The following is a 14,768-nucleotide window of genomic DNA, read 5'->3' as shown; positions in this document are numbered from 1 at the left end:
AACGCATTCGTACACGAATATATAAATTTCTTTTGGCAATTCTAATTATTTAACTAAGCTTTTATTTTCGTTCGCTAGAATAGAATGCCAAGTATAAATTCTTTAAAACTTTCCGCCAAATTTGTATTTTTTTAAATCATTCCCAATAATTTCTTTTCATTTCTGCGTCGATTTGAGCCATAGGAATGCATCTTTCATGATTCCTAGTTGATATTTTGTTTGGTGCCTTGCTGAGGTCCTAATTTGAGTTAACGTTATTACCACTAGCCATATCAAATATATATATATATATATATATATATATATATATATATATATATATATATTGTCGTAGAAAGAACTAATAAAACATAAGAGATTTCGTATAGAAAATAATAATAATTAATCATATCTCATGCATGATTAGCTTTTACCAAAATAATTCTATTTTAGATTTTCCGATTTAACTCGTAGTTTTATTTAATTTTTGAGAAATACTTAAAATGGAAAGAGATATTACGATAGGAAAATATTTTGGAACGAAAATGAATAAAATGTGGCCAAAATATAGCAAGGGCCAATGGAGAATTGAAGCTGCCTTAAGAGTAAGAGACAATCTTGAAAGAGATATGAAACATCAATTTTGTTTTAACTAACAAGTAGCCTTAAGAATGAGCTTTACATGTATAATGGAAGGGTCTGAGGTTTATTTACGTATATATACACATCACATCACTACATCAGTACATGCAAAATTTTAGTATATATATTTTTGTTTTAAGCTACGGTTATCCAAAAATTTCGAATAAAAACGAATTACTATAGAAATGTGTATGATTGATATGTGCCTTTGTCTTATAAAAGCGACCGAGAAATTGTTAAACAGAGTTAGTTTGCTACTTGCTGTCTTCCTAGTGCAAGTGGGGTTGTTCATGTTAACGGCTTAAACTGAGGTTGGTTAAGTTGTCTCATGCTAAGAAGTGGTGTAGGGTCTAAAAACTTGTTTCAGTTAGTTATTAAGATTTTTCTGTGGGGCAACAAAGTCTTGGTACTCATGGGCATCCGGCGATAACCGAAAAACCGATTTTTCGGTTATTGATACCGAGTATGTGATCAGGAAGAGAGAACCGATCGCTGAAATTGGCGGAGTTGAGCCAAAGCCAATTTGTTGATGGTTGTAAATGTCATATTAAATTTTAGGAGGAGATGTTTTGGATTGGTCTTTCTAGTACTGAACCATGCCGGTCTATTCCACTACAAATTATTAATTTTCTGGTTAGATATGTTATCTAGTTTTTTCTTGGGATTTAGTACCCCACATTATATACATTGCACATTATTAACAGGTTCAATAATGCGAGATTACCAGATAGAGATTTTTTCCTGTTAAATCTACCATAAAATTTTAAAAAAGAAAAGTCAACTATTTGTATAAAAAATCCTTCTCATGATCATTAGACTAGCTACTAAAAAGGAAATTGAGACTTTTATTTGAAATTTAGAGTGTTTTTTTATCTATGTAAAGAAAAATTTTCATAATTTCAACGGGGCTACATGAGAAACGAGTCATAGACACTGCATCGGCGATTTTGTTTCATGTAATGTCGGCATGATTCATGAGATTTTTTAAAAGAGAATTATATATGTATGTGTCATGTTTCCAACAAACATATATATATATATTTCCATGGGCTATGTTCATGAGACATAAGATAATCTAGCATATGGTAGGTCGTCGATCGACCAGCGTATATGAAACTTTCTAAAAGTATTGAGGTTCATAGCCATACATTCAAATCTTCATGTTTGAAAAATGCGTTAAATACAATGAATCAGATGAAAAAACTCAAACAATAATACCATACCATACAACAACACACATGTATGAATTAGATCATTATACCATACAATGCAAATTCATCACATGTATCTAAAATCCAAATTTTTTTTTTGTTTTTGTAAAAAAAAAAGGTTTGGTCAAGTGAGAATCCTATTGAGACAACTAAAATCCAATGTTGAAAGCATGGTTTTTGTATAATTTTCTTCCTTTTTCATTTGAGTGTTTCAGAAATTCATCACTTCAATTCAAGAGTTCGTTAATGAAGTGTTTTCTGAAGTACAATTTGCATGTGATACCTAAATTACTATAGAGATATAACCTAAGAGTTATGACATGTACCCAAATAATTTCTTCGATCAAACATGGCATTTATAGTTTGGCCTAAACACATAGGTTTTGAAACATGTGATGAATTTATTCAATAATGTTTGAAGGATGTGTATGTGTGTGTGTGTCTAACGCGATTAGGTTTATGTAGTTAATGACGAGTAGGGTCTAAAATCGTAATGAAGATCCTCGTGATTGTCCTACAACGTGGGAAACTTCTTTTTGTTATACATAAAGCACAAAATATTAAATCAATCACTAATATTTTGTTTTTTTTGTTGGGTAGGTATATTAATATATAGCCTGTGCCCTGTGAATTAACAACGGTTTAAGCCCTTTTCAAACTCTTCTTTTTCTATGAACCACACGACAAAAAGTTATGTTATTTTGCTCTTTAATTTTCTTCCCCATAATTAGGTGCTTTCATTCCTTTCCGACAAAAGAATTAAAAGAGCATTATATTTTTTGAAATTATGGTACTATATCACCAAAATATTAATTATTAACGAAATGTTATTATTATCACCAAAATATACATATATTTATATGCACTTGGCATTTGAAAATTGTTAAAGTTTTCTTAAATTATAATCGTATTCGTTAAACCATAATTTATATTTAAACCCTGACTTTTTTTTTAATAATCATAGCGACTTTAATTATTTTAACTCTTTGCATTTTATCGTTTCAATCATTGTAGCTACACCTTCATCATTTTCAGCAACATCTTCAGTTAATCTGTACATGTCTCATGTTTTTTGCCATTAGTTTTCATACGCCGTATTTTAAGCGACACAAACATCGCTTTATTTCTTTGTCTCTTTTACTATAATTAGCCGCTGGTTTTAAAATTTCTGAAAGAATTAGTGTTAATCTTTTTCGTTAACGACACTTGAAAGAACATGGCTTTATGGCTATAGTAAATTGAAGATTTCATTAGGTAAAAAAGAACCATTTTGTTATCCTTCTCTCGATTTTGGGTTTAGTATTAGATACGTTTACCTAAAAGAGAAGGGTAGTTTGTGAAGAAATAAAAAATGTATGGCAGCTTGATTGACTAATCTGGTGGTGTTTCGAAATTTTGAAGTCCTTATAGTTTTTCCAAGAGTCAAAGTATATTTTTGACCCGTACGTGAGACCTATAGATAATATTCCTTACGACAGAATCATTGTGTGAAAATAAAAACAACTGAAAAATATATATAGCAAAATCATTAATAAATCAATCCCTTAAACATCATAAATGTTAGCTAATGAATTCTATAGTTTGGTTCTGCCCAGTCCCCAATAATGGTATATATGTAAACCATAAGCTAAATTTAGAGTAAACTATTAACACTTCTGATTTGTAATTTTTTTATAATTCACCTCGGTAATAAATTCAACAGTTAAATTACATGACAAATGTTCTGAAAATTATTAGGATATTTCCTTTGAAATGGTAAAAAAAAAGTAGGCATATCAGTAAAATTATTGTAATTGGTGCATGCATGTATGATTTTGACTTTCTTAAGACTTTAGTCTTTAATTTAACATTTAAACCATAACCGAATGAACAAGAAATATTACATGGATGAATGTAACAGATGATTGATACGTAGAAAATGAAGATCACGCTTAATCAAAGACATCAAACTCTGCTTTTTTGACTTACTAACCAGTGTGACTTGACGTATTCACGTTGATTAGGTCGAATATAAAACATAAGATAAAATTATATATTAATTCGACGATCATAGTGGGGATATGTTTGTTGTTTTAAAGTTGGTCTCTTTATACCAAAGTTCTTTACGCCATGGTTATGGAAAATTTAACTATGCTTATAAAGTGATCTTACGATTAAAAAATTAAATGTCTAGAACGTAAAAGGTGAAAAGAAGTTACATGCATGGAGTATAAAAGATAAAACCTTATAGTATCATTTAAAAAAAAGTTGAAATGTGTTCGTATATGGTAAGGTGCTTTTTTGAAAAGAGAAAATCAGATTCACCATAAGGAAAACAAGATTCCACGATTGATAATCAAGCAACCCATGAAAAGTTATCTTTTGGAATTTTGTTGAAGAATTTATTCACTTTTTTTTTTTGTAGTTTTAATCTTTATATAAATAGTTTACTACTAATATAAAATTTCAGACTGAATGACTATATATACCATTAATAAATTGTATATATACTTAATATACTGTATAGTCTATTAATATTTACTAAAAAGCCCAACTAATTTAAACACAGTTGTAATAAAATTTGAGGAAGCCGATGGTTGCGATTTCATGCGCTATTAGTATATGTAATCTCATTGTTCTTTTTTAGATAAAACATATAACCACCAATTTTAAAAAGATATTTTGATTTTTTTTTTTAATAATCCAAATTAGTTTACATAATTTCATAATGCCTATAATACAAACTAAGCTACATTTTCGGTTCTGTCGTTTTTGTGAGGGAATGATTGATATTGAAGCAACTTTCATTTAAAAAATAAAAATAATTAATGGTTCTCTTTAAGATTCACACCTATCGTTCTGTCTTCTAGTCAAAGAAAAAAAACACTACTATAAAATAAAATAAGCGAGAGAGAGAGCAAAAAAGAACAAATGCAAAATTGTACAATTTATTCCTTACTAAAACTTATTATAGCCCCCTCCTTATATTTTTGTCCAATTTATTTCGACATCGACATTTCTAGCTAGCCCTTATGATCATCATCAGTATGATAGAAATGAAAAAAAAACTCATCACTGTGATTTATTTGTTCCCTCGTGGCTTGTGGTGATAGTTACGAACACCGAGTCTCACGAGACTTCCATGTGAGCTATAGTGGCTATGGATATGGTCAACTCGACCATTTACTAAATTTGAGACCAAAGACAAAGATAGATGAGTTCTTCAAAGTCTCCTCAAGACTAAAAACAGTAAAACCCTAATGATTTTCTTAAACCCTTTTGGTAGTTTGGACTTTTTTAGAGAATACAGAATTTTAAAGTCTCTTTCTATATTTTTAGCAAAAAAGTCTCTTTGTAATTTTCTCTAAGATAAATTGTTTTCAAAAAAAGTACTGCAAAATCAGAATATGTACTGCATCCATATCTCATATCTACGCGAAGAATTCGAATAAGCATTGTTTATGGCTCTCTTTCAAACGTTGTCACATTATACACAACAAATATATGAAAATACCGCATTACAAAAGTTAAATATTTTTAACAAGAATTGACCATGTATAAAACTCTATATATGAATCTTTTACAATGTGTGATTGATGTACATGTACGGGCCAAATTGTCTTTGAAGTTTCATAGGAAATTAGTACTTTGATTATGTCGAATATAATTATCTATATTGCTAGTGATAATTTAGTGTTGTTACATCAAATATTCTAATTTAGTAAAGAAAACAACATGTGTGTACGATATATATTGATCATGTTTTTGAAAGAAAAAAAAAGCAATGAGATGCCTTCAAAGCAAATCTTCTAGTCATTATAATAATATTATCTAATAACAATCTTGATCAAACAATGTATGTATTTATCATTTACAGCCAAAAGTAAAAGAATTTGTACTTTGATATAGACTCCATACAAATTGTAGAAAGAGAGGATATAGAATATAAATGTTCCAATTTATTTGGTGGAGGACCAAATGTGGACCAAAAAAAACAACTTAGCCAATCGCATCTTAAGGCAATCCAGAAGAAACTACATGGCCATGCATGCAACTACTATAATGTCTCAAATTCATTTGGTCCAATTTATCTTCAATTCCTTTAAAACTAGATATACACAATGATGAACTCGGGAATTCACTCCATAAATTAATAATATTAACAACATGATATTTTATTAATTTATAGAATTATCGATTTATCGAAAATCACTTTGAAACCTGTTGATTTACCGAGGTTTTAATTTATGGAGATTATATTGTATATCGAATTCTATATAATGTGGCATGACCATAAGAATAGTTGTTCATTTAGTTAACAATGTGTGAACTTTTTAAAACCTTGGTGTAAGTATAGACTTATAGTTAACACTCTAAAAAGACCTTTCTTTACAATCATTTCGACCATATTGCCTAGTCGAATGCAAAGGTGATTCTTACGTGATTCTTCTCTTATATGGGAAATCAAAAATTTATGGTGTTATACTTATAAACAAATCACTGCTGATTAGTCAGTGTCAACAAGCATAGAGGTCATAAGGTAAACAAAATTTGATGATATGTTAGTGTATAGATCAAAATTCCTTTTAAGTGGTTGATAAGAGAGACTATAAATTTTAAATCTCCGAGTCATCATTCCAATATAAGTGTTCTTAAGATTAGTTGCTCTCTTTCATGTCCTAATCTTCGTCTATAAGATTCAAATCCAAACTATGCACTGAACGTTTTAGTCACATCACTTACAAATATGTTCATTTCTCCATTGAACAAGTTTTTAACCAAAACTTACAGAAAAATGTTAAGGATTTACAATCATATACTATAATTCCTACATATTATTTAGTATACAATGAAAAAAAAACATCTAGACCAAAACTACAATGGTTAATTCATCAATTGTTAATCATTAACGACTACAATATATTGAGTTACCACATATACTTGGCTAACTTCAACCATAATATGTATGTCGTAATATCGTCGATGTGTTCATGTTCAAACTCGCATTTGCATATTACATGCTATTGATATATATATATATATATATGCAGTTTTGTGCTTCTTATAGTTTATAAATTACACATTTTCATAACTTGGTATATATAACCTTCAGTTTTACCCTTTTTTGTTCTATGTTTTCATTTTTTCAATAAATACAAGTATATGAACACCATTGGGCTAAAGTAAATCCTCTTAAATGGGCTAGATAAAGCCCATCAACTGCCATTATACAACTACGATCATTCGATCAAGTAGGGCTAATTTAATTTCTTCTTTTATTCGATCTATGTATTATTTCCTCCATGTTTTGCTATGAATTCCTTTTAAAGGGCTAATAAAAAGCCTCTTAAAGAGGTTACTATGTCAAAGCCCATCAAGCTACCTCGGACTCGAACCAGGTGGAAACTTAATACGATGGCGTTTCAGATTAAATGACGAAATTAACCCTTTGACCGTTCAAGGAAAAAGTCTTTGGGAACATTATAAAATTGGAGAAGCGAGACGACGCGTCGGCTGAGAGGTAAGAGGAAGAGACCAGACTCCAAAAAAGACGCAATAGAGAAGAAGAAGAGCGTCAGGTTTCTTCTCTCTTCTCCGGCGAGTCTTATGTCTTCTCTTCCTCTTCGCTCCGACGGAAACATGGAATCCCCTTCCATCTCCGCCGCCGTTCCACTCCAGGCACCAGAAGACCCCACTCCGGTTGTTTCTCAACCGCAATCGTCGCAATCGCCGACACGTGAAGTTGATTCGTTACCAGTTACTGGATCTTCCGATGATGTTGCTGCATCGGAGATACCTTCTTTATCTCCGTCGGATGATGATTTCGACGCCGAGGATCGCGATCAGGATCACGGCGACAACCCGGTTGAGACCGACGTTGCTGTTGTTGTTCCAATTGATGAGTTGAAGCAGAAGATCATTAGACAGGCAAGTGATTTTGTTTAGCAGCATTGATTGAAAAATTTTGAAAACCTTAAGAGCATGATTAAGGTTTGGGTTTATTGCTATGTTCGTTTGTGAGGTTAATTGCTGAACTTAGCGTTGTTCGATTTGTTGCAGGTTGAGTACTACTTTAGTGACGAGAATTTGCCTACTGACAAGTTTCTTCTGAATGCTATGAAGAGAAACAAAAAAGGCTTTGGTGAGTATATTTCTATTTCACTTGGAAATAGGCGTTAGACCCTTGATTTTGTGCTAGTTTCTGAGGCCAACATTGAGGAATTGCTATTATAGTTATGAACTTTCTGATATTTGAAAACTTGTGTCATTGATAGTATGAAACTTTGTGATCATTGCGTACTGAATATAGTAATTGCAACTGATACACGAAAGTGGGTGCTTTTCTGTACTAAACTTAATTTTGCAGAACCATGCTAAGTAGTATTTTAGTTGGCTAAAGTAATTTTTGCTGAGGTTAGCTTCATGATTATATAGTTATTGAACTGTTAAGAACAATTTCAATGGCTTTCTTTTCATTGTGCAGTTCCTATTTCTACCATTGCTACGTTTCATAAAATGAAGAAACTTACTCGAGACCATGGTGTGATAGCATCAGCCTTAAAGGAGTCATCATTTCTTGTAAGTCTTTAGTTACACCTTACAAGTGGTATGAATGGAAGTTATTGGAGTACTTATATACCATTAGAAAAGTAAAATCAAATACAGAGGTTGAATATCTGTTTGGTCAACCTGCAGGTTGTTAGCTCTGATGGGAAGAAGGTGAAGCGGCTGAGTCCTCTTCCTGAGATCAGGGATCCCAAGGTACCGATTGCCTCAAACGTGACTCTTATTTTTCAGTCTGACTACCGTGTTGCATTTTTGCTTCGTTAGTGGCTTATTCGTTCTGATTTGTGTTCCATAGATTTTCACTGTTTTGGTAGAAAATTTGCCTGAGGATCATTCAGATGAGAATATTCGGGAAATATTCGGTAAAGCTGGAAGGTATGCCATGTCTTTATCTATCTTTTTATCTAATCACCCCTTTTCTCCAATTATATCTATCCTTCATACTAATCAACATTTCTCTGCTATTACAGCATAAAAAGTATATCCATATGTGATCCGAATGCTGCTGAAGAATCAGAGAAGGGTTGTAAGAAGGAAAAATTTATCAGAACCAGGGTAAGAAACTTTGTGGAGAACTTAATTATTTGTAATCACAAGAACTATTTTTTTCTTTTTCACATAAGTAATTTGCTTCTTCTTCTTTTTGCTATAGTTACATGCCTTTGTGGAATATGAAACGGTAGAGGCAGCTGAAAATGCGGTGAGTGTTAAAAAAAACTTTGCCCCATTATATTTTCTCTTTTCTAAGGAATGGGTGTGGTTAGCAACTTTAACTATTGGGTGCAGGCAGCTACATTGAATAATGAGCAAGACTGGAGAAATGGCTTGCGAGTTAAGCTTCTTGAACAAGCAGTAAGTAATCTCTTGAAGAATCTATAAAACTTAAATACATATGGAAACAGATTATAACTTTTATTAATTGAGTAATTATTCATCATAGGGAAAGTTTGCACAGAGAAAACCAGCTAGGAGGGAAGTCGATAAAGAAAAAGATACTACTGGCCGAGTCCATGATCAAATTGGAGAAGAGAAGAACAAAAAGACACGTGAACATCAGTATCATCGTCACCATCATTCTGATAATCCTGCTGATGATGTAAGTTCCACCTTAATACTATTATCATTTGATCTCACCTTTGACAACTTATTGCAAAGCAAGATTTGGTATTAACACTATGAGGGGATGTGCCATTAAATCAGGACCTAAGACAGCTGACTATAATTATGTATCGTCCTTTTAACCATTTTCAGGAATGCGGCAATCATCACAAGGATAAAAATGGAAACAAAGGAAGAGGTGGAGGACAAGGAAGGCGACAGAATCATCAAGGCGGCAACGGTTTTGGTATTATTCTAAGAGAAAGTCCATTTCTTTCTACTTCCTATAAAAGGAGAGCAAAATTCAATTATAAAACCAACTTCTTTTGTATTATTTGCCACAGGATATGGAACAACCCCACCAGCGTCATCTTCCCATTATAATCATCATCCCATTGAGGTCTCAAAGCGTCCACCTGGCCCGAGAATGCCTGATGGGACAAGGGGGTTCACGATGGGTCGTGGGAAAGCGATTCCTCCTCCCACATCTGCTCAAACCAGTCATGAAGTTTGATCGGTTTCTCATCTGTGCTTATATGATTGTGTGGGTTTTGTTACACATTAAAAAAATGTGAAACATGTATGTAGTTATTAGAATTAAGATGTTGTTTTGTTGGATTTGGTTTTACGTTTGGCATATTTAAGTCCTCCAAATCTTCACTTTGGTAGTTAGTTGTGTTGTAAGTTTTGGTGAATGAAAAAAAATGATCCATTTGATAAACTTGCATTATTTTTTTGTTTCCTTTAATTTGCTAAATCTTGTTACTCAAACATGTAGAAAAGAGTAATCCAGTTGTCAGTAATACTAAAAAAGAGATGAGTACTACTTATGTTCAATTACTGCTTACCCGCATTCGCTTCGCGCTTCTCTCTGTCTCTACATTGTTGTTATCTCCAGACTCTTCCATGTGTTCACTCTCATTAACAAGTCCTTGAAGAGGTGTATACCGCATATTACCTTCTTCCGCTTCAGAAACATGTGGAAGAGTAGTACTCTTTGGATTACCAAGTGGCTTCTCCGGTGCTGAACAGTCTTCTAAGAGTCGTATACCCCATTCTTTTAACTCAAACGTAGATCTCCAACCTCCACTACCTATACGAATGCTCATATCGACGTGATCATAGTTCCGTTGAGCGCCTAGAGGAGCATTACCTTCGATTAGAGGGATACGACAGTCCAATACAATTAACAGTTGACTACCCTTCTGACTCTTTGTGAAAAGTGTATAGATATGGAAATCAGAGCCAACGCGAAAGCTCTCCCCTGATCTGTCTTTGAACTCACACTTCACCTCAATCTTTTTTCCATGTATAACATTAGTTACCACCACGCCAACCCTAAATCTGAAGAATGGTTGGGAGAGAGAGACGTCAAGCAGAGGAATGGTCAGAGAGGACCTTCCACTAATACGGTAAGTGAAATATGACGGCACTTCTTTATCTTCCCATGGGAATAACATGTAGTTGAAAATAACTGATTGTTGGTAAAGGACAGTTTCTGGAACCAACTTGAAGCAGTCTCTGAAATCTACTCTAGGAAGAGAAGAGGACACTGTGCCAACATTGTCTGCTTCCATCTCCACCACTCCACTTAAATCAACTGTGGTCAAGGCCTCACAATTTTTGAAGTCAGCTTTGTTAAGATGTTTGAGCTTAGAAATGTTTAGGGATACACGTTTTAGCATGGTGCAACCTCCCATTGTTAGCTCAATAAGGTTAGAGAATTTCTCAATCCACCAAGGAACCTCTTCAATCCCTGTTCTCTCTAGTTCGAGACCAGTGATGTTGGTTGAGATATCAGGAAAGCTCCTTAACTTAGAGCATCCATTGAAAGAAAGGTACTCGAGTGATTCGAGGTTGATTCCAGTAGGCAGAGTCTCAAGGTTTATGCAGTTTTTAATGTGCAGCAGCTCCAGTTGATTGAGATTCTGAAATGAGGAAGGAAGCTCTACCAAACTTGGGATATTCCTTAGATCCAAGGTCGTCAAAGTTGGAGACAGCATTGCTAGGAAGGGCGTCAGCGGCTAAACCAAATAAAACAATTTTTAAAGATGTTATACAAAATCACCAACATTATTACTTTTTTACTTTCACATAACTAGTACGTATTAATAATACGGTATTATGAAGTTTCAAGGAGAGAAAAAGAGATATCTTTTTAAGTAATCTCATCTTGCAATAGTTTTGAAGTAATTTGGAACTATCCCATTCACCTAATATGCTCTCTAGTGCAAATCTTGCTCCTAAAGCTAAATCAATTTTCACTAAGAAAATTTTTTTTAGTATATTCTTATATATTTACGTAAAAGAGTTACTAAATTTTCTTATATCATGCTAGCTATAATTAATTTTATATGCTAGCTATGATTAATTTTTATATGCCTTATAATTAATTTTAAATGCCTTACTATTCAATCATATTAATTTTCGAACTTTTAAATAGTAACCCCAATTTTTTTAATCTATGAATATTATATCATTTACTATATCCAAATCTAGTACTATATATAACACATGACATTTTCATAAAAAGTGACTTTTAAGTTAAGAGGTTAAAGAAAACGTAAAGTCTAGAACTATACATACCTTGACTCCATCCCATTGTTTCCCATCCTTCTCTTCTTTTGATATGCAAAAACAATCAAGATTCTCGAGATGTACATTAGAAGGGATTACTTCAATGTTTGTTCCCGCCAGACTAAGATTTGAGATGTTGGTTGAGATTTCGGGAAAAGTCCTCAACTTCGAGCAGTAATTGAAGCTGAGGAGGTCGAGAGATTTGAGGTTGAAGCCAGTTGGAAGAGTTTTCAAACTTTTGCAAAACTCCATATTCAATCTCAACAGTTTATCGAGATTTCGTATAGAGGAAGGAAGCTCCACCAAACTCTTGCAATTCCCAAGATTAAGTATCTCGAGATTAGTAGCCTTGGAAAGATTTGGAATTTCTTCTAAGTTGACTGATCCCTCCATATCTATTTCCTTTAGACATGTAAGTGGCTGTATGCAAACAACAATTAAACACATAGCTTAGTAGATATTACACATTCGCGTTATTGTTATATCCAAAACATAGAATAAGCATTTTGAACCGCAACTCATCGAATAATAACATAAGAAGGTAATCGAATAACTTACGAGTGCGGCGCCTTCCCACAACTTATATAGCTTGCTATTCGGCATTTTGAGCTTGACGAGGTGTTTAGGATGAAAATTAGAAGGCATACAACTCATTGGGAAATTGGACCAGGACAATAGTTTGAGCCTAGGGGGCAAATAGTCAAAACTTTCAGGCAAGTGCAATATGCCTTCTTTTAGAAAGTTTTTCGGATCAAATTTTAAGAAACGGAGATTAGGCATCCCTTTGAACGCTCTCTCATGTATAAGCAACTCATCAATCTTACTTGTATCCAAAGATATACCTAAAACCTTTTGAGTATCCTGAAAAAATATAATATTAATGAGACATGACAAAACCATACTGAGTTATGAGACCATAATTAAAAAGAACAAAGAAAAAAAAAAGAACTTACAATGCCTTCACTGAGTATATCACAAATCTCATTTGTATCCACCAAGAATTCTCGTTTTTCAGGCTCGTCAATGGACTGCGTGCGAACAATTTTTCTGCCCATTTCTTGTAGCAAACGGTGCATCTCCACATGACCCCATCTGATATGAATGATGGACTTATCAACCAGGTTTTGCAGTGCAACATCAACATCCATGAACTTATCTACGAGCAAAGACTTGATAGTTGTGACTTCCATATGATTGAAAAGACATGCGATATGACGAAATATCGGTTGATCATCTTCACTACCTAACCCATCATAGCTGATTCTTAGTATTTTCTCAAGTTTATCATCTAAACTCTTCTCAAGCCTTAGCAGCATGCCCATCCAGTAATCCGTATCCCTCCCTCTCAAATACGAACCCAAAACATTAAGACCCAAAGGAAGACTACCCGCATGTCTTGCAACTTGAACTACAAGCTTCTCAAAACCTTGAGGTGGAGATTTTTTCCTGAAAGCAGATTGACATAACATCGCGAGAGCTCGCTCTTCAGTTGGGAGATTAACTTCATATATATGATCAAGAGCCGTTAAGAAATGCTTATTATTTGTAACAACAATGATTCTGCTCCCAGTTCCAAACCATTGAGTTTGACCAGCCAAAGAATCTAAGATCACTTGGTCATCCACATCATCAATGATCATAAGAACTTTCTGGTGTTGAAGCCTCTCTCCTAATACACCTAGATGATCTATCTTTATGTCCTTCATCCTCAGAACTTCTGAGAGGAAACTCTCTTGTAAATGTAACTTCATGTTGTGGTCGTCCGGATTGGCTCTACTATACATTTTTTTACTCTTATACACAAAAGATCTGTCTATGAATTTGCTAACTTGGAAATTCCGAGAAAGTTGGTTAAACAGAGCTCTTGCGATAGTAGTCTTACCAATCCCCGAGGAACCCCATATACCAACCATCTTCACTTCCTTAGTTTCCAGTTTCAACAATTCACTCATATTAGCAATATGTTCCTCGATGCCCTCAAAGTCCTCAAAATCCTTTGATGAAGTTAGTAGCAGTTTACGCAAAACATCATTTGCTATTTCTTCAATCATTTTTGCTTCGTCATCCCTAATAAGATGAAAAAGATGATTTAACAAATATGAAATACCAATATGTATTTCAAGATGTATCATCTAATGAAAATAATATAAATAAAAAAAGTCATACCATCTTGCAGAATCAAATCCAAGCATGTTAGCTACATTAGTCAATGCTTTCTTCCATTGACTTTTCACTTCCTCTGTATGTCTCTTGCAAGTCTTCTCAAAGAAATCTCCAAATTTACCAATTTGGTACCTCACTTGGGAAGGATCCAAACGGTAGAAAACTGGTATGATTATCTTATCATTGCAGTTCACGATCTCAAGCAACTCGTTAAGACACCAACTTGAAGAAGCATATTTTTCAGAGAAAATGACCACCGCGATCCTCGAGTTCTTGATGGCTTGTAAAAGATCAGGCCAGAGAGAGTGGCTTCTCTCGATCTCATCGTCTCTGAAACAAGTGATCAGCTTACGGTTGAGCTCCTTGAGAAAGTGGCTACGGAAAGTAACGCGTACGTCTTCCCCTCTGAAGCTCAAGAAAGCATCATAAAGCCAGTTACTGCGAGAAGTAGATGAAGAAGAAGCCATAGATAAGACTTTGGAGATTGAGATTGTAAGAAGGAGATGAGAGAAGTAGTAAGGTACTTAACATAGAGTAGTGAACAGTTAATTT

General features: G+C 33.7%; 2 protein-coding genes across 2 annotated transcripts; one reads left to right on the top strand and one right to left on the bottom strand.

Annotated features, from left to right (window-relative positions):
• The first annotated feature begins 7,320 nt into the window (after positions 1–7,320).
• LOC17876308 (la-related protein 6A) lies at positions 7,321–10,197 on the top strand. Its single transcript, XM_006279563.2, has 11 exons — positions 7,321–7,739; positions 7,872–7,953; positions 8,296–8,390; positions 8,508–8,573; positions 8,674–8,753; positions 8,849–8,933; positions 9,031–9,078; positions 9,165–9,230; positions 9,319–9,474; positions 9,630–9,723; positions 9,821–10,197. Exons 1-11 carry the CDS (start codon positions 7,419–7,421, stop codon positions 9,988–9,990), a joined length of 1,263 nt encoding a protein of 420 aa, XP_006279625.1. The 5' UTR covers positions 7,321–7,418; the 3' UTR covers positions 9,991–10,197.
• On the bottom strand, positions 10,080–14,683 carry LOC17874843 (protein VARIATION IN COMPOUND TRIGGERED ROOT growth response). The gene is made up of 5 exons (XM_006281471.2): positions 14,220–14,683; positions 13,007–14,120; positions 12,612–12,914; positions 12,063–12,473; positions 10,080–11,500 (listed from the first exon to the last, which is right to left on the bottom strand). Exons 1-5 carry the CDS (start codon positions 14,681–14,683, stop codon positions 10,310–10,312), a joined length of 3,483 nt encoding a protein of 1,160 aa, XP_006281533.1. The 3' UTR covers positions 10,080–10,309.
• Positions 14,684–14,768: the final 85 nt, after the last annotated feature.

Source organism: Capsella rubella, unplaced genomic scaffold (genome assembly GCF_000375325.1).
Source record: "Capsella rubella cultivar Monte Gargano unplaced genomic scaffold, Caprub1_0 scaffold_8, whole genome shotgun sequence".
NCBI lineage: Eukaryota > Viridiplantae > Streptophyta > Magnoliopsida > Brassicales > Brassicaceae > Capsella > Capsella rubella.
This window is presented reverse-complemented; position numbering and strand designations above follow the sequence as displayed.